This window comes from Eurosta solidaginis, chromosome 4 (genome assembly GCF_040869045.1).
Source record: "Eurosta solidaginis isolate ZX-2024a chromosome 4, ASM4086904v1, whole genome shotgun sequence".
Classification (NCBI taxonomy): domain Eukaryota; kingdom Metazoa; phylum Arthropoda; class Insecta; order Diptera; family Tephritidae; genus Eurosta; species Eurosta solidaginis.
In genome coordinates this window covers 119,811,427-119,833,746 of record NC_090322.1, presented here as the reverse complement: position 1 = coordinate 119,833,746, position 22,320 = coordinate 119,811,427, and the positions used below count along the sequence as shown (strand labels likewise).

Sequence of the window (22,320 nt, the reverse complement as noted above, 5' to 3'; positions counted from 1 at the left end):
TAGGTTAACTGGGAAGATCGCGGAGATAATCGATTTTATGAAGCGGCACAACATCCGCATTACGGCAAGATCTGCTTTGCAGACCCGTTCTGGGTATAATGTCCACAGAAAAGATCGCGAGAATGGAAATGGAGGCGGCCTCGCGTTTATTACCCACCACTCAGTGCAATATAATATTGTAACGAATTTACTGCAAATCCTCTTATTTGCAATCTTCCGCTAACGTTCGAATCACTAAACTGTTGAATAAATAACACCACTATTCAGTAATGCAAAATGGTCTTTATTATACTACTTTCAAAATAACACTTATATTGCTCGACAGATAGCGTGCTTAATCAAAACTGATTCTCGCGCCTCTACTGTTGCTGCTTTTATACTGTGTGATTTCCTCGTTGCATCTTCTAGACGCTTCCAGAATTTACTTAGTTACTGGTATATAATTATAACTACAGATGCACGTGTGTAGCTCTTATATGCACGTGTATTTGTGAGCGACACTTCCTCAATTACAATTGCATACTTTTGGGAGCATCTCAGATAAGATATCTGCATGTGTTTGTGCGTTGCTCCTCCGCTGCGTGTACGTACATATGTGTAGACATAATGATTGATTCGTCTATGTAGATCATAGGTTGGCATTTTTTTTTGTGAGGCTGTATTGGTGAATGCGAGAGTAACTTCGCTACAGTGGTGCTAAGAACAAAATGTTCGCGTCAGTTGCTTAACCGACAGCAAGGAAGTAACAACGTGATCGCTTTAGCGCAAAAATTGTATGATAATATTTATGCGCGACCTAAAAATGACTGATAAACATTTTTTCATGATTTCAGATCCCTTTGGGAAAATGCAATATCTCTTATGTCACGCTTCTATTTGGAACCGCGGATATAATATCAAGAGACATTATAATTCTTTTCATAAAGATTTTGATAAATATGAGGGTCTGGAAAGAGACAATATTTTTTGGGGAAAAAATAGGTTTTTGCGAAAGTATAAGGAATGGGTTTCCCAAAATTATAATGAAAATTGCAGAAATGCGGAAACCATGTTAAAAAGGGATCTGTCAAGCTTTATAAGCACAAGCATACTTACGAAGGGAAGACCTTTTTCAGAAGGCGTTTTTATTAAAGAAATTGTTCTACAAATTTTAGAAAAACTGCATAGCTCCCTATACGCTTTTTTTGAAAAAGTTCCTCTCTCAGCCATAACTGTAACAAGAAATATAGATGAAATGGTCACATCGCTTGAAAAAGCTATTAAAGAAAAGATTAATGACTGCAAATTTTCATTCACTTACCCATCGGAAATTTAAGGAGTATTTAAAAACTTCAAAGGCTGAATACAACGACATTAAAATGTTCACCGAAGTACGATGGTTCAGCCGGGGTGAATGTCTGAAAAGATTATTTGCTCTGAGGAATGAAGTGATACAGTTTTTAAAAGTGGAGAAATTGGATGGAACAAAAGAATTAATGCAGGCCTTAGAAGATAGCGAATTTATTTTTAACTAGCAGACCTGGCAGACGTTGTTCTGCCCTAAATTTGGCCTATCTGCATACATTTTAATAACCTTTTTCCGTTTAACGCTGCCCTACCCCTCTACACTTTTTCCTAATCTTTTTATTCACTCCTCCCTCCGTTTTTTTCGCTTCATCTTCATCTTCGTCTCATTCTATCTCTTTCTCAGTCTCCTTCTCTCTTTTCCCTTCTCTCAAGTTTTTCTCCTTCTTCTTCATCTCTTATTGCCAGTCCCAGAGGGTGGTATGTATTTTGTTCCAGTCCCATTCCGAGTCTCAGTCCCAGTCCCACTCCGAGTCTCAGTCTCAGTCCCACTCCGAGTCTCAATCTCAGTCCCAGTCCTAGTCCTAATCCCAGTCCCAACTCTGGTATACTTCCCGGGAAAGGCATCGTAAATACTAATATAGGCAAATTTATATACGAAATTTCAGCCAAAACGAATAGGACATATTTAAATAGGTATGTGGGTATTATAAATTATTGTCTTTATTTCGGCTTCGCATGCATATTTATCAGTTTTGCGAGATTTATGCGACTAAATCGAATATCATAATGAACTTTAGAGCTCTCAGCAACAGCTTTCATTTGATATCCATAATACACACACATTCTAGGGGTATCCGGGTACATGTTTTGGCCTACATCTCGAGACCCTAGTCATCCAGAGGCATAAAACTTACTCTGTACTAAAGCACAAATCAACAGCTTGAATTTGATGCTCATAATGTAAAAACACATCATAGTGTTACCCTGATCCACGTTTGGGCCTATATCTCGAGACCCTAGTCACCAATAGGTATGAATACTACCCTGTACTAAATCACTCATCAACAGCTACAATTTTATACCCATAATGTAAAAACATTGTCTAGGCGTTCGCGGGCCCACGTTTGGCCTATATCTCCAGACCCTAGTCACCCAGGTGTATGAAAATTATCCTCTACTAAATCACTCATGAACAGCTTTCATTTGTTATCCATATTGTATAAACACATTCTAGGGGTACCCGGGTCCACGTTTTTGGCCTATATCTCGAGACCCTAGCCATCAACAGCTTTCATTTGATATCCATATTGTATAAACACATTCTAGGGGTACCCGGGTCCACGTTTTGGGCTATATCTCGAGACCCTAGCCTCCCGGTTGTATGAAAATTATCCTGTACTATAGCACTCATCAACAGCTTTCATTTGATATCCATATTGTATAAACACATTCTAGGGGTACCCGGGTCCATGTCTTGGGCTATATCTCGAGATCCTAGCCCCCCAGTTGCATGAAAATTTTCCTGTACTATAGCATTCATCAACAGCTTTCATTTGTTGTCCATATTGTATAAACACATTCTAGGGTACCCGGGTCCACGTTTTGATCTCAAGACCCTAGGATCTCAAGACGTTGGCCGATTCTCAGACCTACCCAATATGCTCACAAAATTTCATGAGAATCGGTTCAGCCGTTTCGGAGGAGTTCAGCCTCTAAAACCGTGGCAGAAGAATTTTATATATTAGATAGAAATATGCTGTTTTGAGTATTTTCCCGGCAAGTATTCGAATTTTCCTCACCTTTTAAACCTTCCCTAGACCTCCACGAATAATTCAAGACCAAGATAAGATAAATCCGTTCAGCCGTTCTCGAGTTTTAGCGAGACTAACGAACAGCAATTCATTTTTATATATATAGATTTGGCTTTTCTTTCTCACTTATGTAATTATTTAAATGAGCTCAATTTGAAATTACAAGGAAAGGAAAAAGCTTTACCAACATTTTTCAGAGAAATTATTCATTTTTAAACTATTTTATTTTTACTACTTTCTGAAATCAAAGCTGGGGATTATTCAAGTTCTCCCCAAACCTACACCTTAATTAACAGTATTGATATTTTAAAAGTAAACAATGAACACACGAAGTTTTTGGAGACCCTCTCTTTCAACTTTGAAGACAGATTTAAAGACTTTCGAAAAATTAAGCCTTTAATTGACATATTTGAAAGTCTGTTAGCTTGTGACATAACCCAATATTCATTTGAAATTCAAAAAGAATTAGTAATTCTAAGAAGCGAAATGTCAGTTAAAGATGAAACAGATATTACCGATTTCTGGAGAAACTTAGCAAATTTTTTACAAATCTTACAGAAATTTCCCTTAAGATTTTGTCATTTTTCCCATCAACATTCTTCTGTGAGCAAATTGTTTCTGACATGAAATTCATGTGTTCAAAGCAAAGGGGCAGATTGACTTCCAGAAATTTGTCAAATGCATTGCTAACAAGAAATTGCCATAAAAGTATATATGTTAATGACAGCATGCAAAATTAAGAATTATATTTTTTGCGGCGCTAAGAAGCACTTCCGTTTTGATGAAAACTCAAAGCGAAGGTGTTTTTGGGTGCCGAGGAAAATATTTCATTTTAGAAAAAATCTGCTCACAGTTTCACAACAATTTTTTTTATTAAAATATCGCCTAAAAATGTTCCCTTGCCTAACATTGCTTGACAGATTCTGTTTAACGCGGTTTCCGCATTTCTATAATTTATTGCTATTGCATAAAAAATATGAACAAAGCGACGATACGTGTCATCCCTTTGCTGTCTGCAACACGACTGGCCATAGTGTACAAGTACAAGTGTGTTGACTTATCTGTCAAGCATTCTGACAGGCACTCGCTGGATTCGGAATGACAGCGAATTCAAAATGGATACCATTACCGAATGCTCCGAATGATTGAAAAATTGAAAAAGTCCATACGATTGGTAGTCAAAAATGTTGTCGTTGAGACTAAAAATGCGACTCTAGACCTGAGATTTCCATCAGGTGAGCGAGGCTGTTTGTAGTTTTGACGTTTATCGCTTAGTGAACACACTTGGTATAGGTACACTATGCGACTGGCATAGATGAATGGATTTGCAACTCTTTGTTTCGAGAGAGCGCTGTCAAAATGCACATTTTTTATAACATTTATCAATGATGCCACTCTAAACAAAAATGAATAGATCTGAAAATAGGGATTTTTGACATACATTTCGGCGATTATAGTTTCAATCATTTAATAAAATAATAGTCGTAAAATATTTATTTGCTTAAAGTTATTTTACAATAATACGACTAGTTAGAGTTAAATATAAACAAATCGAAGTAAAATTTACATTTCGATTAAATTAATTAGTCAAATATTGTAACGCATTTAACTCGCAGTGAAAACCATATATTCTTTTGAAATTTCAGTAAATCGGACCTATGATATAATAGTTAACATTATTTAATGGATAGGGCTTATTGTGCATGTCTGGCGTTCCAGGTTCTGTGATCAAAATGGACTGGTTGCATCGGGAGTTCATATTTACAAAACCTATTTTTAGTGATAACTTTTGAATGGGAAATAATATTTACCCTCCGCCTTCGAACTAATAATATTTACACTAAAACAAGTATTTTTATCCTTTTTTCCATAATTTTTGAACGTTATTCTACAGTTGTAGGTCAAACTAAAGTTTACCAAAATTTTTGGCACGTTTTTCGTTTTGGCTGGCACATTTTGTGTTCTGGCACCCGCTTCAGCTGGCGCGAGGGATTTATCTGTGATTGTTGCCAGCAACAACTAGAAGATAAATCCCTCGTGAGAGCGAAAATATGAGAGCGTAAGCAAAAGATTCGTATCAATCTAATCTATGACGACTGGCATGAAAATTCTGTTCTAACACCACTGTGGCGCAATTGATTTTTCGCTCTCAACAGCAACTGAAATGAAGAGCATAAGAATACGTGTGAAGAGCGTAATACCCAGATGGGGTACCTTTGCCGATCTATGATGTAGATACATAATTGCCATCATCCGGTGGCAAAATCCTGACCCAGATAAATAATTTTGCATGTAAATGCAATAACAACGATTTGAGCCAGATAAATTCAGATAGAAGTCTGGTTCAATTTTTGAGCCAGCTAATTTGTTAATTACTTCTTTTTAGTTTGGCAACGCTCCTTTTAATAAACCTACTTTTTCAAAAATAGATGTCGCTGCTTAGCCTTTCGCCGTATGAGTTAAATGAAAAATAGCGGCGGCATCTGCGTATCACATTTCACGTGTGCGAAAATTTCACATCTGCTTCTCAAGTCTCTCAATGATCCAGAGCATTCCCGTGAGAATTGAGCGTGAGCCGGAGCTGTAAAACTAACTGGAAGACGGCAAATGATTGATTTATGGATGTGCATACAAGTCACTCTTAGCATCGGCTTAGAGATGACAGTACCCCTTAGTGTTGCTAATATTCGTAACAATATATTTGATCCCGACATCGGCCATAGGGACAGTATCCTGAAACGTCAAGGCATATCTGTCCGGCCAGGCGATACAAATTTAGAAATCATCAACATCTAAATTCCTCCCATCACTTGTTGTCAGAGTGGATACTGCCCTGACATTAGCGCAGTACTCACTGGCGAAAATCGATTTCAATGCCCACCACGATCTGTGGAATTCTGATCTACAAACGGACAGCAGGGGCGAGATGTTGGTGGACCAAATAGAAGAAACGATAAACTGAGACGCCTCACGCGTATGGTAGGAAGCTATAGACATTTCAATCGTGAGCGCAGGATTCGTTAACTGCGTCAACTGGCAGCCGATGATAACATTGGCATCCGACCACCAACCCATACTCCTTTCCCTCGACCGATCTGCCGACTTCATTACTAATGAAAAACGCACTTTCATCAATTTCAAAAAAGGAAAGTGGGAAGATTACAAAACTTATACAGACAATCGTTTTGCTGCCCTCCCTATCCCGACCGAATCCGTTTCGACTCCTTTTACTCCCGCCGGAAGAATTCCGGAAGTCCGGCCACAGAGAACGTGATCTTATAAGGCAGCACGACAAGCATCAGCTTGCTTGTAGATGATCACAAGCGGGCGATATAGAAGGAGCACTTAAAGAATTGTAACCTCTCTGCCGGTGTAGGTAATAGAGATATACGCCGACGATTTTCGTCGGTTTTCGCACGCCTCCGACGGATGTTAAAAATTTCAAGACCGCGGCGTTCGGCGCGTTAATATATTGTGGCGAATATTAGCAGTTCTATACATTACTATGCAGCTACTAAATAAATCCACAACAACAATTAAGCAAACAGCCATACTTATGCACATGACCACATTAAAGCAAGCAGCTACACTTATGTGCATGAACACATCAAAGCAAGTGCCACACACACACATAACCAGCAGCTTGAAGCACATATAAATATGTAGTCAGCGGATAAGAGCGAAGAAGAAATAGAAACAATCACACATCACGGTATCATCAGCTAAGAGCAGCTCACACATACACACGCATATAGCTAAATAGCCAAGTATGAAATACAACTGTTCCAGAAGGCATGTTCGTGAAAACTCTAGAGCTATGAGAACGAGGCAACAGAGAGTATAAAAGCAGCGCAAGCTGAGGAATAAATTGATCAGTTAGATTTTAACACGCTTTATTAAACTACGCAATAATTGTGAAGTACTACTCCCAAAGTAGTCTAAATAAAGAACGTTTTGTTATACTGAATATTTAAGTTATTTATTCGACAGTTCCGAGATTCGAACGCTAACAGAAGCTGCAAACACTAAAAGATGTTATATGAAAAAAAAAAATTTTAAGTTAAACCGTTTTATTGAAAACAATACTTACATTAACTAATAATAATAGGCTCATTCCATTTCAAGACGCCCGGTCCGCGCAGGACATGATTTTTGATTTCGATGAAATTTTAATATGTTCTTCTTTGGTCAAAATAATGAAACAGGTGTTTTTTTGCCTCAAAAAATGTTTTTTCGGATTTATCGGCAATTGAATTCCATAAAATGCAATCGGTATTTTATTTACCTATTTTTTTAACTGTCAATAACTTTGTCAAAAATTAACCGATTCTCATGATTTTTTCTTTGAAATGTTCGTCATTATATTTACTTTTATATAACTTTATAAACAATAGCATAACAACAAATGAATGTTTTCAATAATAAATGTGCTATTTTATTTAATTTTAAGCATTTGCCATTGATCGCCTTGTATGCTGATATGTAATGCATCAATATGTGGCGAAAAAAAAGTTTAATATTTAAAAATTCATATTTCGAAAACAACGAGCGTTGGCCAATGGATATTTAACCAAGTTGAAATATAAACTGCTCACTCGATATAGAAAAAGTTTAAACAAAAAAAAAAAACCGTTTTTTTAAATATTAATTTTTGAAAAAAAAGTCATAAATTTTTACTAAATACTAAAAAAATATTTTTTTTGTAACTATATGCAATTGTTTATAAATTTATATAAAATTAAAAGTAATAACGAACATTTAAAAGAAAAAATCATGAGAATCGGTCAATTTTTGACAAAGTTATTGAAAGTTGAAAAAATAGGTAAATAAAATACCGATTGCATTTATGGAATTCAATTACCGATAAATCCGAAAAAAAAAATTTTTTGAGGCAAAAAAAAAAACGTGTTTCATTATTTTGACCAAAGAACAACATATTAAAATTTCATCGAAATCAAAAATCATGTCCTGCGCGGACCGGGTGTCTTGAAATGGAATGAGCCAATAGTAAAAGCTAGAAAATAATTAGGTTGATCCTAGGTACTAGTCATCACACTCCTCATCAATCTAGGGCGTTGATCAGACAATTAAATAAAAGCGTTGGGCGCGTGAAATTTCTAAAAATATGAGGCGTAGCTTCAAGGTCAAGCTAAATAACGCCGTTTAAAAAATTCAAATGCTCACTTTCTATAATTTTATCAACAAATTAATAAGGAACAATGAACTCAAATAAAATTACCCAAGTTGAACATGTTTTCAAATTGTCATTAAGTTGTTAAAAAAAACAGGTTACCCGAAAAAGTGCCGACTTTTTCAAAAATTCCGATTGGCTAAACTAATACGCGAAATCAGTGATGAAAAAGTGGGTTCTAGGGGCTTAAACACTCCTTTGAAATGATTCTCACCTCATACTTAAGTTGAGGGTGTACATTGGTACGTATGAGAAGGGGTTGAAAAATCACTTGGCATTATATTCAAACTTCTGTTGTTTATTTGCGAAACTTTCAAATAGCGTCTGAAATGTTAATTTTAATTATCAGAATTCATCATTCAACACACAAGTCTCCCGGTTTGACTTCTCCTAAAGTTGGCGGCCCGATCGCAACTAGTCCCTAGGAGTGAATCGCATTGAGGCCAATTCTAAATATTCTCTCGGAATTTTGTTCTCGCGGTTTTTTTATTCCCGCGGAAAAATTCCTTCAATTCTTGTCTCCTAGGGAGAACAATAATTGGGGAATGGGAATTTAGAATTTTCGAAGTCAGCTGTTTTGTTAATTGAAATTACGTTGCGCATTTCGTATTTCGTCTAAAAAATTTGAAAGTTTTATTATTTTTGCGAATTTGTTTGAAATAAAGAAATAAAGTATAAACAATACACAGTATTGCATTTCAGATGGTATTCACTGAAATGAGTAATGAATTGGTGCCACAGCAACATCAACAGAGGAGCATAAGAAGAAGAACACGGCGGGATAACACAAATCCGCTGGAGTTGCCTGCTTCCATTCAGCAAAGCAATTTTCTGGCGGCCAAGTCGCCTTTTTGCTTTAAGCCTTCTTAAAAAATCCTTGCGCAATTTCTGGATGGCTGCACCAAATATACCAAGAGCTCTTCCGTTGCTTATGATCTACTTTTCGACTTAAAATAAGGAATATTGTGGGAGAGTGTACATATTTTAGCACAAATTTGTACAAATAAGTAAATTAAATTTAAAAAACCAATAGTATTAGTACCTACTCTCTGGGCATCGATTACAAGGTCGCCGTTTTCGTTCATACAGGAGTTTGCACCGGAGTTGAAACCTTCCGTCTGTCGCCAAACTTCTTTTGTAAAATTTGCCGGCGTTTATACCGATGACTAGCAGTCATCAACAACAACAACAACAACTAGCAGATCAAGCTCCTCGCACTCAGGCCTTTCTGCCTCTGCTTTTTTCTTCCTGAGAAAGCGTCTCCTTCCCTTTTCAACTCGAGGTAGCGTTAACACACTCTTCTTGTTGCCCACTTTGACGTAGCCCTGTAGGCAGCGGTTTTTCTTTCTGTTGCACCGCGGCATTCTTCATCGTACCAGTTGTTTTTCGTGGTCGCCGGTAACCAATTTTTTCCTCGACGGCAGTACTGCTTTAGAGATATGCTCCCACTACTCTGCATTCCATCGAGTGGACATGTCCTCTCGCGAAATCAATGGCAGTCTGTTGTGTATGCAGCCTTTCAACGTCTAACTTTCCTTATGCTTTTTGTTCCTTGGCTTCAGTCGCGCAGAGACGGACACGTATTTTGGTTCCCGGATCGTGCGCACATCTATAACACTGGAGGCATGCCGCCCGTCTATCGCAACGTATATTTTTATGCTTGAACCTAGTGCTGGATATGACCATGTTTGTAGCACCGACAAAGTCAATCAGCCTCAATCAATTAGAAGTTTCTTTGTGTAGGCTGCATGAGTGCAGGTGAATGATATATTGAAAAATTTTGCTTTTATTCGGAGAGCGGAGAGACGTTCGCCCACAGGCGTGAACTCCAGTACTTGGCGACAAGGTCTCTCTCCCACCATCAATCCGACGCCGAGGCTGCGCTTATTTGTATGGTCGCTCCAGTACATGTTACAACTTTTAATCTTCGTCCTTGCTTCGTCCAACGCATTTCTCGGATGGTGGATTTTGCTTTGACTAGGACATTATCCAGCCTGGCATCTGCACCAATCTCATTTAGGGAATGGACATTCCAGGTGCGTGCCCTCAAATCATAGTTTTTTAAACGTTTGCCATGGTGGCCACCAGTTAAGGGATATCTTCTTTGTTGAGTTTTTCATTGGAGTGTGGTTTGACATAGCGGGTTCCAAGCCCAGTGCACAACCCGCTCAGTGGGGATGAAAACATTATTTGCAAAATGCGACTCTAGACCTGAGATTTCCATCAGGTGAGCGAGGCTGTTTGTAGTTTTGACGTTTATCGCTTAGTGAACACACTTGGTATAGGTACACTATGCGACTGGCATAGATGAATGGATTTGCAACTCTTTGTTTCGAGAGAGCGCTGTCAAAATGCACATTTTTTATAACATTTATCAATGATGCCACTCTAAACAAAAATGAATAGATCTGAAAATAGGGATTTTTGACATACATTTCGGCGATTATAGTTTCAATCATTTAATAAAATAATAGTCGTAAAATATTTATTTGCTTAAAGTTATTTTACAATAATACGACTAGTTAGAGTTAAATATAAACAAATCGAAGTAAAATTTACATTTCGATTAAATTAATTAGTCAAATATTGTAACGCATTTAACTCGCAGTGAAAACCATATATTCTTTTGAAATTTCAGTAAATCGGACCTATGATATAATAGTTAACATTATTTAATGGATAGGGCTTATTGTGCATGTCTGGCGTTCCAGGTTCTGTGATCAAAATGGACTGGTTGCATCGGGAGTTCATATTTACAAAACCTATTTTTAGTGATAACTTTTGAATGGGAAATAATATTTACCCTCAGCCTTCGAACTAATAATATTTACACTAAAACAAGTATTTTTATCCTTTTTTCCATAATTTTTGAACGTTATTCTACAGTTGTAGGTCAAACTAAAGTTTACCAAAATTTTTGGCACGTTTTTCGTTTTGGCTGGCACATTTTGTGTTCTGGCACCCGCTTCAGCTGGCGCGAGGGATTTATCTGTGATTGTTGCCAGCAACAACTAGAAGATAAATCCCTCGTGAGAGCGAAAATATGAGAGCGTAAGCAAAAGATTCGTATCAATCTAATCTATGACGACTGGCATGAAAATTCTGTTCTAACACCACTGTGGCGCAATTGATTTTTCGCTCTCAACAGCAACTGAAATGAAGAGCATAAGAATACGTGTGAAGAGCGTAATACCCGGATGGGGTACCTTTGCCGATCTATGATGTAGATACATAATTGCCATCATCCGGTGGCAAAATCCTGACCCAGATAAATAATTTTGCATGTAAATGCAATAACAACGATTTGAGCCAGATAAATTCAGATAGAAGTCTGGTTCAATTTTTGAGCCAGCTAATTTGTTAATTACTTCTTTTTAGTTTGGCAACGCTCCTTTTAATAAACCTACTTTTTCAAAAATAGATGTCGCTGCTTAGCCTTTCGCCGTATGAGTTAAATGAAAAATAGCGGCGGCATCTGCGTATCACATTTCACGTGTGCGAAAATTTCACATCTGCTTCTCAAGTCTCTCAATGATCCAGAGCATTCCCGTGAGAATTGAGCGTGAGCCGGAGCTGTAAAACTAACTGGAAGACGGCAAATGATTGATTTATGGATGTGCATACAAGTCACTCTTAGCATCGGCTTAGAGATGACAGTACCCCTTAGTGTTGCTAATATTCGTAACAATATATTTGATCCCGACATCGGCCATAGGGACAGTATCCTGAAACGTCAAGGCATATCTGTCCGGCCAGGCGATACAAATTTAGAAATCATCAACATCTAAATTCCTCCCATCACTTGTTGTCAGAGTGGATACTGCCCTGACATTAGCGCAGTACTCACTGGCGAAAATCGATTTCAATGCCCACCACGATCTGTGGAATTCTGATCTACAAACGGACAGCAGGGGCGAGATGTTGGTGGACCAAATAGAAGAAACGATAAACTGAGACGCCTCACGCGTATGGTAGGAAGCTATAGACATTTCAATCGTGAGCGCAGGATTCGTTAACTGCGTCAACTGGCAGCCGATGATAACATTGGCATCCGACCACCAACCCATACTCCTTTCCCTCGACCGATCTGCCGACTTCATTACTAATGAAAAACGCACTTTCATCAATTTCAAAAAAGGAAAGTGGGAAGATTACAAAACTTATACAGACAATCGTTTTGCTGCCCTCCCTATCCCGACCGAATCCGTTTCGACTCCTTTTACTCCCGCCGGAAGAATTCCGGAAGTCCGGCCACAGAGAACGTGATCTTATAAGGCAGCACGACAAGCATCAGCTTGCTTGTAGATGATCACAAGCGGGCGATATAGAAGGAGCACTTAAAGAATTGTAACCTCTCTGCCGGTGTAGGTAATAGAGATATACGCCGACGATTTTCGTCGGTTTTCGCACGCCTCCGACGGATGTTAAAAATTTCAAGACCGCGGCGTTCGGCGCGTTAATATATTGTGGCGAATATTAGCAGTTCTATACATTACTATGCAGCTACTAAATAAATCCACAACAACAATTAAGCAAACAGCCATACTTATGCACATGACCACATTAAAGCAAGCAGCTACACTTATGTGCATGAACACATCAAAGCAAGTGCCACACACACACATAACCAGCAGCTTGAAGCACATATAAATATGTAGTCAGCGGATAAGAGCGAAGAAGAAATAGAAACAATCACACATCACGGTATCATCAGCTAAGAGCAGCTCACACATACACACGCATATAGCTAAATAGCCAAGTATGAAATACAACTGTTCCAGAAGGCATGTTCGTGAAAACTCTAGAGCTATGAGAACGAGGCAACAGAGAGTATAAAAGCAGCGCAAGCTGAGGAATAAATTGATCAGTTAGATTTTAACACGCTTTATTAAACTACGCAATAATTGTGAAGTACTACTCCCAAAGTAGTCTAAATAAAGAACGTTTTGTTATACTGAATATTTAAGTTATTTATTCGACAGTTCCGAGATTCGAACGCTAACAGAAGCTGCAAACACTAAAAGATGTTATATGAAAAAAAAAATTTTAAGTTAAACCGTTTTATTGAAAACAATACTTACATTAACTAATAATAATAGGCTCATTCCATTTCAAGACGCCCGGTCCGCGCAGGACATGATTTTTGATTTCGATGAAATTTGAATATGTTCTTCTTTGGTCAAAATAATGAAACAGGTGTTTTTTTGCCTCAAAAAATGTTTTTTCGGATTTATCGGCAATTGAATTCCATAAAATGCAATCGGTATTTTATTTACCTATTTTTTTAACTGTCAATAACTTTGTCAAAAATTAACCGATTCTCATGATTTTTTCTTTGAAATGTTCGTCATTATATTTACTTTTATATAACTTTATAAACAATAGCATAACAACAAATGAATGTTTTCAATAATAAATGTGCTATTTTATTTAATTTTAAGCATTTGCCATTGATCGCCTTGTATGCTGATATGTAATGCATCAATATGTGGCGAAAAAAAAGTTTAATATTTAAAAATTCATATTTCGAAAACAACGAGCGTTGGCCAATGGATATTTAACCAAGTTGAAATATAAACTGCTCACTCGATATAGAAAAAGTTTAAACAAAAAAAAAAAACCGTTTTTTTAAATATTAATTTTTGAAAAAAAAGTCATAAATTTTTACTAAATACTAAAAAAATATTTTTTTTGTAACTATATGCAATTGTTTATAAATTTATATAAAATTAAAAGTAATAACGAACATTTAAAAGAAAAAATCATGAGAATCGGTCAATTTTTGACAAAGTTATTGAAAGTTGAAAAAATAGGTAAATAAAATACCGATTGCATTTATGGAATTCAATTACCGATAAATCCGAAAAAAAAAATTTTTTGAGGCAAAAAAAAAAACGTATTTCATTATTTTGACCAAAGAACAACATATTAAAATTTCATCGAAATCAAAAATCATGTCCTGCGCGGACCGGGTGTCTTGAAATGGAATGAGCCAATAGTAAAAGCTAGAAAATAATTAGGTTGATCCTAGGTACTAGTCATCACACTCCTCATCAATCTAGGGCGTTGATCAGACAATTAAATAAAAGCGTTGGGCGCGTGAAATTTCTAAAAATATGAGGCGTAGCTTCAAGGTCAAGCTAAATAACGCCGTTTAAAAAATTCAAATGCTCACTTTCTATAATTTTATCAACAAATTAATAAGGAACAATGAACTCAAATAAAATTACCCAAGTTGAACATGTTTTCAAATTGTCATTAAGTTGTTAAAAAAAACAGGTTACCCGAAAAAGTGCCGACTTTTTCAAAAATTCCGATTGGCTAAACTAATACGCGAAATCAGTGATGAAAAAGTGGGTTCTAGGGGCTTAAACACTCCTTTGAAATGATTCTCACCTCATACTTAAGTTGAGGGTGTACATTGGTACGTATGAGAAGGGGTTGAAAAATCACTTGGCATTATATTCAAACTTCTGTTGTTTATTTGCGAAACTTTCAAATAGCGTCTGAAATGTTAATTTTAATTATCAGAATTCATCATTCAACACACAAGTCTCCCGGTTTGACTTCTCCTAAAGTTGGCGGCCCGATCGCAACTAGTCCCTAGGAGTGAATCGCATTGAGGCCAATTCTAAATATTCTCTCGGAATTTTGTTCTCGCGGTTTTTTTATTCCCGCGGAAAAATTCCTTCAATTCTTGTCTCCTAGGGAGAACAATAATTGGGGAATGGGAATTTAGAATTTTCGAAGTCAGCTGTTTTGTTAATTGAAATTACGTTGCGCATTTCGTATTTCGTCTAAAAAATTTGAAAGTTTTATTATTTTTGCGAATTTGTTTGAAATAAAGAAATAAAGTATAAACAATACACAGTATTGCATTTCAGATGGTATTCACTGAAATGAGTAATGAATTGGTGCCACAGCAACATCAACAGAGGAGCATAAGAAGAAGAACACGGCGGGATAACACAAATCCGCTGGAGTTGCCTGCTTCCATTCAGCAAAGCAATTTTCTGGCGGCCAAGTCGCCTTTTTGCTTTAAGCCTTCTTAAAAAATCCTTGCGCAATTTCTGGATGGCTGCACCAAATATACCAAGAGCTCTTCCGTTGCTTATGATCTACTTTTCGACTTAAAATAAGGAATATTGTGGGAGTGTACATATTTTAGCACAAATTTGTACAAATAAGTAAATTAAATTTAAAAAACCAATAGTATTAGTACCTACTCTCTGGGCATCGATTACAAGGTCGCCGTTTTCGTTCATACAGGAGTTTGCACCGGAGTTGAAACCTTCCGTCTGTCGCCAAACTTCTTTTGTAAAATTTGCCGGCGTTTATACCGATGACTAGCAGTCATCAACAACAACAACAACAACTAGCAGATCAAGCTCCTCGCACTCAGGCCTTTCTGCCTCTGCTTTTTTCTTCCTGAGAAAGCGTCTCCTTCCCTTTTCAACTCGAGGTAGCGTTAACACACTCTTCTTGTTGCCCACTTTGACGTAGCCCTGTAGGCAGCGGTTTTTCTTTCTGTTGCACCGCGGCATTCTTCATCGTACCAGTTGTTTTTCGTGGTCGCCGGTAACCAATTTTTTCCTCGACGGCAGTACTGCTTTAGAGATATGCTCCCACTACTCTGCATTCCATCGAGTGGACATGTCCTCTCGCGAAATCAATGGCAGTCTGTTGTGTATGCAGCCTTTCAACGTCTAACTTTCCTTATGCTTTTTGTTCCTTGGCTTCAGTCGCGCAGAGACGGACACGTATTTTGGTTCCCGGATCGTGCGCACATCTATAACACTGGAGGCATGCCGCCCGTCTATCGCAACGTATATTTTTATGCTTGAACCTAGTGCTGGATATGACCATGTTTGTAGCACCGACAAAGTCAATCAGCCTCAATCAATTAGAAGTTTCTTTGTGTAGGCTGCATGAGTGCAGGTGAATGATATATTGAAAAATTTTGCTTTTATTCGGAGAGCGGAGAGACGTTCGCCCACAGGCGTGAACTCCAGTACTTGGCGACAAGGTCTCTCTCCCACCATCAATCCGACGCCGAGGCTGCGCTTATTTGTATGGTCGCTCCAGTACATGTTACAACTTTTAATCTTCGTCCTTGCTTCGTCCAACGCATTTCTCGGATGGTGGATTTTGCTTTGACTAGGACATTATCCAGCCTGGCATCTGCACCAATCTCATTTAGGGAATGGACATTCCAGGTGCGTGCCCTCAAATCATAGTTTTTTAAACGTTTGCCATGGTGGCCACCAGTTAAGGGATATCTTCTTTGTTGAGTTTTTCATTGGAGTGTGGTTTGACATAGCGGGTTCCAAGCCCAGTGCACAACCCGCTCAGTGGGGATGAAAATATTATTTGCACGTGTATATAGCGAGCCGCTTGACACGCCCGTTTGCAGCCACACCTTGTGGTGAACAGGTACTGCCGATGAAAAGCCCCAACATGTTGTGCCTACGGATGTTTTTAATTAATGAAGAACATGTACCCATTATCCCTTCGTAATGATCCGGAGCTAGATAAACAATGTTCCATGTAAATGCAACAACACCGACTTGAGCCAGATAAATCCATTAGAAGTCTTGTTCAATTTATGAGCCAGATAATTTGTTAATTTCTTGTCATCAATTGGGGAACACTTATTAAAGGGCGAATTAATGGTGACTTATAACCATAAAGCCATAACCAGATAAAACAGCTGATCGAACCTACCTTATGGAAATCAATGTAATCGATTAAGGGTGCCATACCATAACGCTAAAGGCCAAATTAAACTTCCTTAAGCTGGAGACATTGATGCTTTATCGGTAACCGTATCGGTAACCTTATAACAGTTGATTCGACCAACCTCATGAGAATCAATGCAATCGATTATTGGTGCCGCTAAGGTCGTAACCGTATCGTAGCCAATCAATTGGGTTTTGGTTTACCGTCGTAACGATAAACAGCTGAATACGTTAGGGATACGGATACAGCGATACGACATACGGCACCAATGACTCCGGCTTTAAGGGCGAATTAATGGTGACTTATAACCATAAAGCCATAACCAGATAAATCAGCTGATCGAACCTACCTTATGAAAAGGAATTTAATCGATTAATGGTGCCATACCATAACGCTAACGCCATAGCCAATCAATTGGTTTTTGGTTTCTCGCCATATCCATAACCTAAAAATATTTGAGTTGGTGAATTTAACAACTTTTTTTAGATTTTCTTCATTGTTTTGGATACGTTATGACTAAGATACTTACTTTTTGTGGAATATGTTTGTAATTTTTTGCGTTTTCATCATTTTTATGAAATTTTCACGATTTTTAGGTTAAGGCACCATTAATCGATCACATTGAGATGGTTATGGATATGGGTATGGTTACGACTATGGCGTTAGGGTTAAGGAAGTTTAATTTGGCTTTTAACCCTAACGCCATAGTCGTAACCATACCCATATCCATATCCATCTCCAATGTGATCGATTAATGGTGCCTTAACCTAAAAATCATGAAAATTTCCAAAAAATGAAGAAAACGCAAAAAATTACAAACATATTCCACAAAAAGATTAATATCTTAGTCAAAACTTATCCAAAACAAATAAAATATACAATATATACGATATGGCGAAAAACCAAAAACCAATTGGTTGGCTATGATATGGTTATGGCGTTAGCGTTATGGTATGGCGCCATTAATCGATTTCATTGATTTTCATAAAGTAGGTTTGATCAGCTGTTTTATCTGGTTATGGTTTTATGGTTATAAGTCACCATTAATTAGCCCTTAACTCGCTTACATTGATTTCCTTAAGGCAGGTTCGATCAGCTGTTTTATCTGGTTATGGCTTTATGGTTATAAGTCACCATTAATTCGCCCTTAACCCTAGTTTTTCAAAAAAAAGACGTCGCTGCTTGGCCTTTAGCTGTACGTGTTGATGAAATACAATAGCGGCAACTGTCTATCACAACTCATGTGTACACGACCTCTGCTTCTCAAGTCTTCTAATGATTGAGAGCCGGATCATGATGATGGCATGATGGCATATATTAGCCGTGTTTTTTTTTACACGCGTATACGAATCAGTTGTGATAGATAGTGGACGCGCATAGAATACATGGAATTAGTGCAGAGGGTGAAACATGGACACATATTTCAGTAACATCTGAGTATAATGCGTATTGAAATTTAGTAGTACTAATTTTATGCGTAGCAATTTCAGAGGTGTATTTAAAGTTTGTCGCTTAGCAGTCCATATAGAGTTTAAGCGTAAACGTATATAGACGTAAAAAAAACACAGCTATTGAAAAAAAAAAGTCTGTAATAAAAACAAGTTGTTATGAGAAAATAGTAACAATCCATTGAGTCATCGAACTCTGGGTCACGATCAAATATCATTGGAACGATCAGGATCAGTACTATGAGAGTTGACAGCACTCAACGAATGTGTACATATAATAGGGTGCCCCTTATTTTCAACTTTCTTCCAGAATCGCTCCATAAAATTTTACTTAAAAAGTTAAAACAAATTATCAAACTAATAGTTTTATTAGTACTTTAAACCATGCCACAAATTCTTTCGATATAAAATTGTATGAGATTTTGCACTTAAAAAACACGTCCAAAAATGTCGCGAGGGGTGCCAAAAGAAATGCTTTGAACTAAACAACTTTCGTCCCAAAGCTGATATTAAAAATTTTACTTCTGTCAAGAGCTTTGTGCAAAAAGCATTTGCACATTAGGGGGAGTCATGTAACCGTATAAATGCCTTATAAAGTGTGTAAACGTATAAATTTATCTAGTGCGTAAACGAGCTGTCAAATTTTGTATGAAAAATCATTTACACAATTTGTATAAATTTACGCGCTCATTTCATTGTGTAAACGCGGTAAACTCAAAGAAATGCAACCTTGCAGACATTACAGCAGGCATTTTCATCAGAAATCTCCAACATCATCAAGTAAATGCATTTTAGTTTTGATTTTTCACTTAGTCTTGGCATTTTTTAATTTGTAAAACAATCAAAAAAATGTTGTTCGGCAATAATACAGCTGATAAACAATCAAGTTTATCAAGAGTGTTACTAGGTGCGTTCATATAACAGCGTATGTAAATGGATATAATTTTACACCTTATAATTTTATATGCTTTCATGAGTCCCCCTATTATGTTGTGGTCCTTATATTTTTCCATATATGTAATACTCCTATATTGCTACAAAAGGCTAGGTACATTCCCAAACATAACAGTGCCGATATATTGCTGTTTAAAAGATTTTGTTTTAGTATTCAATAATCGAGTGTACCTAAATTTAAATTTTTTCTTGTCACACTTATGCTGCTACAATCAGAAAAATTTTATAGGCTGTCTTGTTTTGATTTCGAAATCAAAACACATTGCGAGCATTTTCTATTAGCAATATAGGAGTATTACATATACGTATTTTTCATATAAAAATGTATAGTTTCTCTATCATGATTTAAAATGAATGTAATGTAATTATTTGATGGCCTTAATAATTAGCTTTCAGATTTAAAGTTTAATTTATGGGTTCACGAGTGGAAAAAATATGTTAAATATGGGATGCCCTAGTACATATGACAGTAAGTGCCCACCAAAAACAAGTCGAAGTCGAAAAACGTGTGCTTTTAATGCTATATTCTGATGTTTCAGTACTATAGATTATTTCATTTTAGGTGCTGTCCATAATGGCGAAGGCGAGTATCGAAGGAGATATAATGATGAGCTTTACGCAGATATGACGATAGGCGGCGAAAAAAACCCAAAGGCTTTACTGGCTAGGTCATTCAAGTCGACAACGCAGTTTAGAAACAGAGGAAGGAGGAGACGTCCACTGAGTTGGGAGAGGTAGGGGGAGGAAGACTTGACCTCCCTTGGTGCTCCCGATTGGCGTCAGTTACAGCGAAACAGGAATAGCACGCCTGACTTATTATAAGCGCCAATTAATGATGATGATGATGATAAATTATTTCACTATTTTTAATCGCTCTGTCTTACAAGGGGCACGGATTGTTTATATCCTACGACAAAATATGCGAGACTACGAGAGCACGTGCATCAGTGCGAATTGTAAAAAAATTGGCACATAATATAACAAAGTACGACGAAAAATATAAAAACAATTGCTCAATCTTCTCGAGAATAATGTTGAAACAGGGTTTATTTTCATTTCCTATAATTCGTTGCCCGAAAATATACATTTGAGCATACCATATATTGCAGGGATTGCATATATTTGTTTGCGCGTATTTTGTTATTGTGACTTAGGCCCGGTTTTTCAGTTTAACTCTGCCATTTTGGCCGATTAAGCCGAGATGAGCAGCAAAATTGTATGTTATCGAACAAAGTGGAGTTTAAACTTGCACTAGTTTCAAAGGTATTTTGAAAAAAAAAACAAACAAAATGCTGTAAAAACGCGATAAAATTTGATATTTTAAAAAGTTTTTCTTAGAAATGTATGCATTCCGCACCTGTCCGAAACGTCATATAAATCTCCAGTGGAGACTGTGTAGATTCAAATATGGAGCCATACAGATTCACTGTCTACCTATGTATCTCGAAGTCAACTTGAGCATTTCTTGGACGCTTGAATGACAAATATCGAACGAAATTTTACATAGAAAATAATTTTTAAATGAGGGACAATACATATATTCAAATAAAAAACCTCAAGTTTGGCATACAACGGGGAATTAAAAAAATCCTTTGCGTTTTATTTTAACCTGGGTATCAGGCTTCAGGCTGATAATAGCCGTTTTTTTACACATATATACGTCTACGTTTGCGCGTCAAAAAAACGCTTATCCTCACTTATATAATGCTTAGGAGATTCATCTAGCGGCAACTAGCTACAGAACATGTTGTACCGAAAAGAGGAGACACAAACCTCTGTTGTATGGCTGTGTATAACGTATAGCTGAATCGGTTGAGGAAAAGTGGATACCACAAATCACACACAGAAGATTGTGCATTCACGAGTTCAAAATTGCTTCGTTCTGTGCATCTACGTCACACTTGACTGCTTCAGCGAATGAAAGAGAGAAAAAACAAGAGCTGATGGAAAATGACGTAAAAATTGCATGCACCACCTTCTATAATTCCATCATGAGTGGACACATACCATTTGTAGATGTAATACATAGAATTAGTGTAGAGGTTAAACATAGGCACATATGTTAGTTACATCTGAGTATAATGCGTATTGAAATTTAGGAGTACCAATTTTCTGCGCAGCAATTTCAGAAGAGAAGATAAAGTTTAACGTAACGCTTAGCAGTCCATATAAAGTTTAAGCATAAACGTATATAGATGTAAAAAACAGCTAATATATAAGCGAAACAAATTGTATAAATCTGTTCATCCGTCTGTGGCCTCCTTAAAAAAAATAAAAATTGTGAGCTGGAAAATGAAAATTTCATAGTCCGGCAACCTTTTCGCCGATTGGAAGTCAACAAACCACAACCTACTATGCCAAGGAATATTGTTGAAATAAACTTTTACCTTTTGCATTGCGTATCCTTTATTTTGATTTGCGGTGGGAAATATATATTTTGTTTATTCGAAAGAAGGCTACACATTAATAGAATATACCGGTACTGAACACCTCACTTAAGTTCTCTAGAAATTAACACGTTTTTGTTTTGCTACCCAACGAACAAGAAAATTTTATTCTTGGGACTTGTGGCAAGCGGTATAGTTGCCAGCATATTTCCTCTATACTTACACGTTTAACTCAATCTTATGCATTATCAGTAGATTGCACGTATTTTTATCGCGAAGAGCAGAATGAGTGACACTGGCACCATTTGACATGAAAAAATAGCCAACTTCCAACTTGTTGCAAGCAAAGCATAAGAAGAAGTATTTGACATTTGCTTTGGCTAAGGGTGCTTTCACACTTTTCAAGGGAAATCATGTTCCCCACTCGGTAACTTTTCTAACATTTTTCATGGTTAAAACTGCTACAACAACAACACAAAGTATGTATGCCTGTCGTAAGAGGG

The 22,320-nt window shown here is 37.1% G+C and overlaps 1 protein-coding gene across 1 annotated transcript in view; it reads right to left on the bottom strand.

Moving 5' to 3' along the window:
- Positions 1-22,101, bottom strand: part of LOC137250226 (diphthine methyltransferase) — a 154,037-nt gene extending 131,936 nt beyond the window's left edge. Inside the window, exon 1 of the mRNA XM_067782667.1 lies at positions 21,818-22,101. Coding sequence (XP_067638768.1) covers positions 21,818-21,826 — 9 coding nt within the window. The 5' untranslated portion in view covers positions 21,827-22,101. The remainder of the gene's footprint in view (positions 1-21,817) is intronic.
- Between the last annotated feature and the right edge of the window lie 219 nt (positions 22,102-22,320).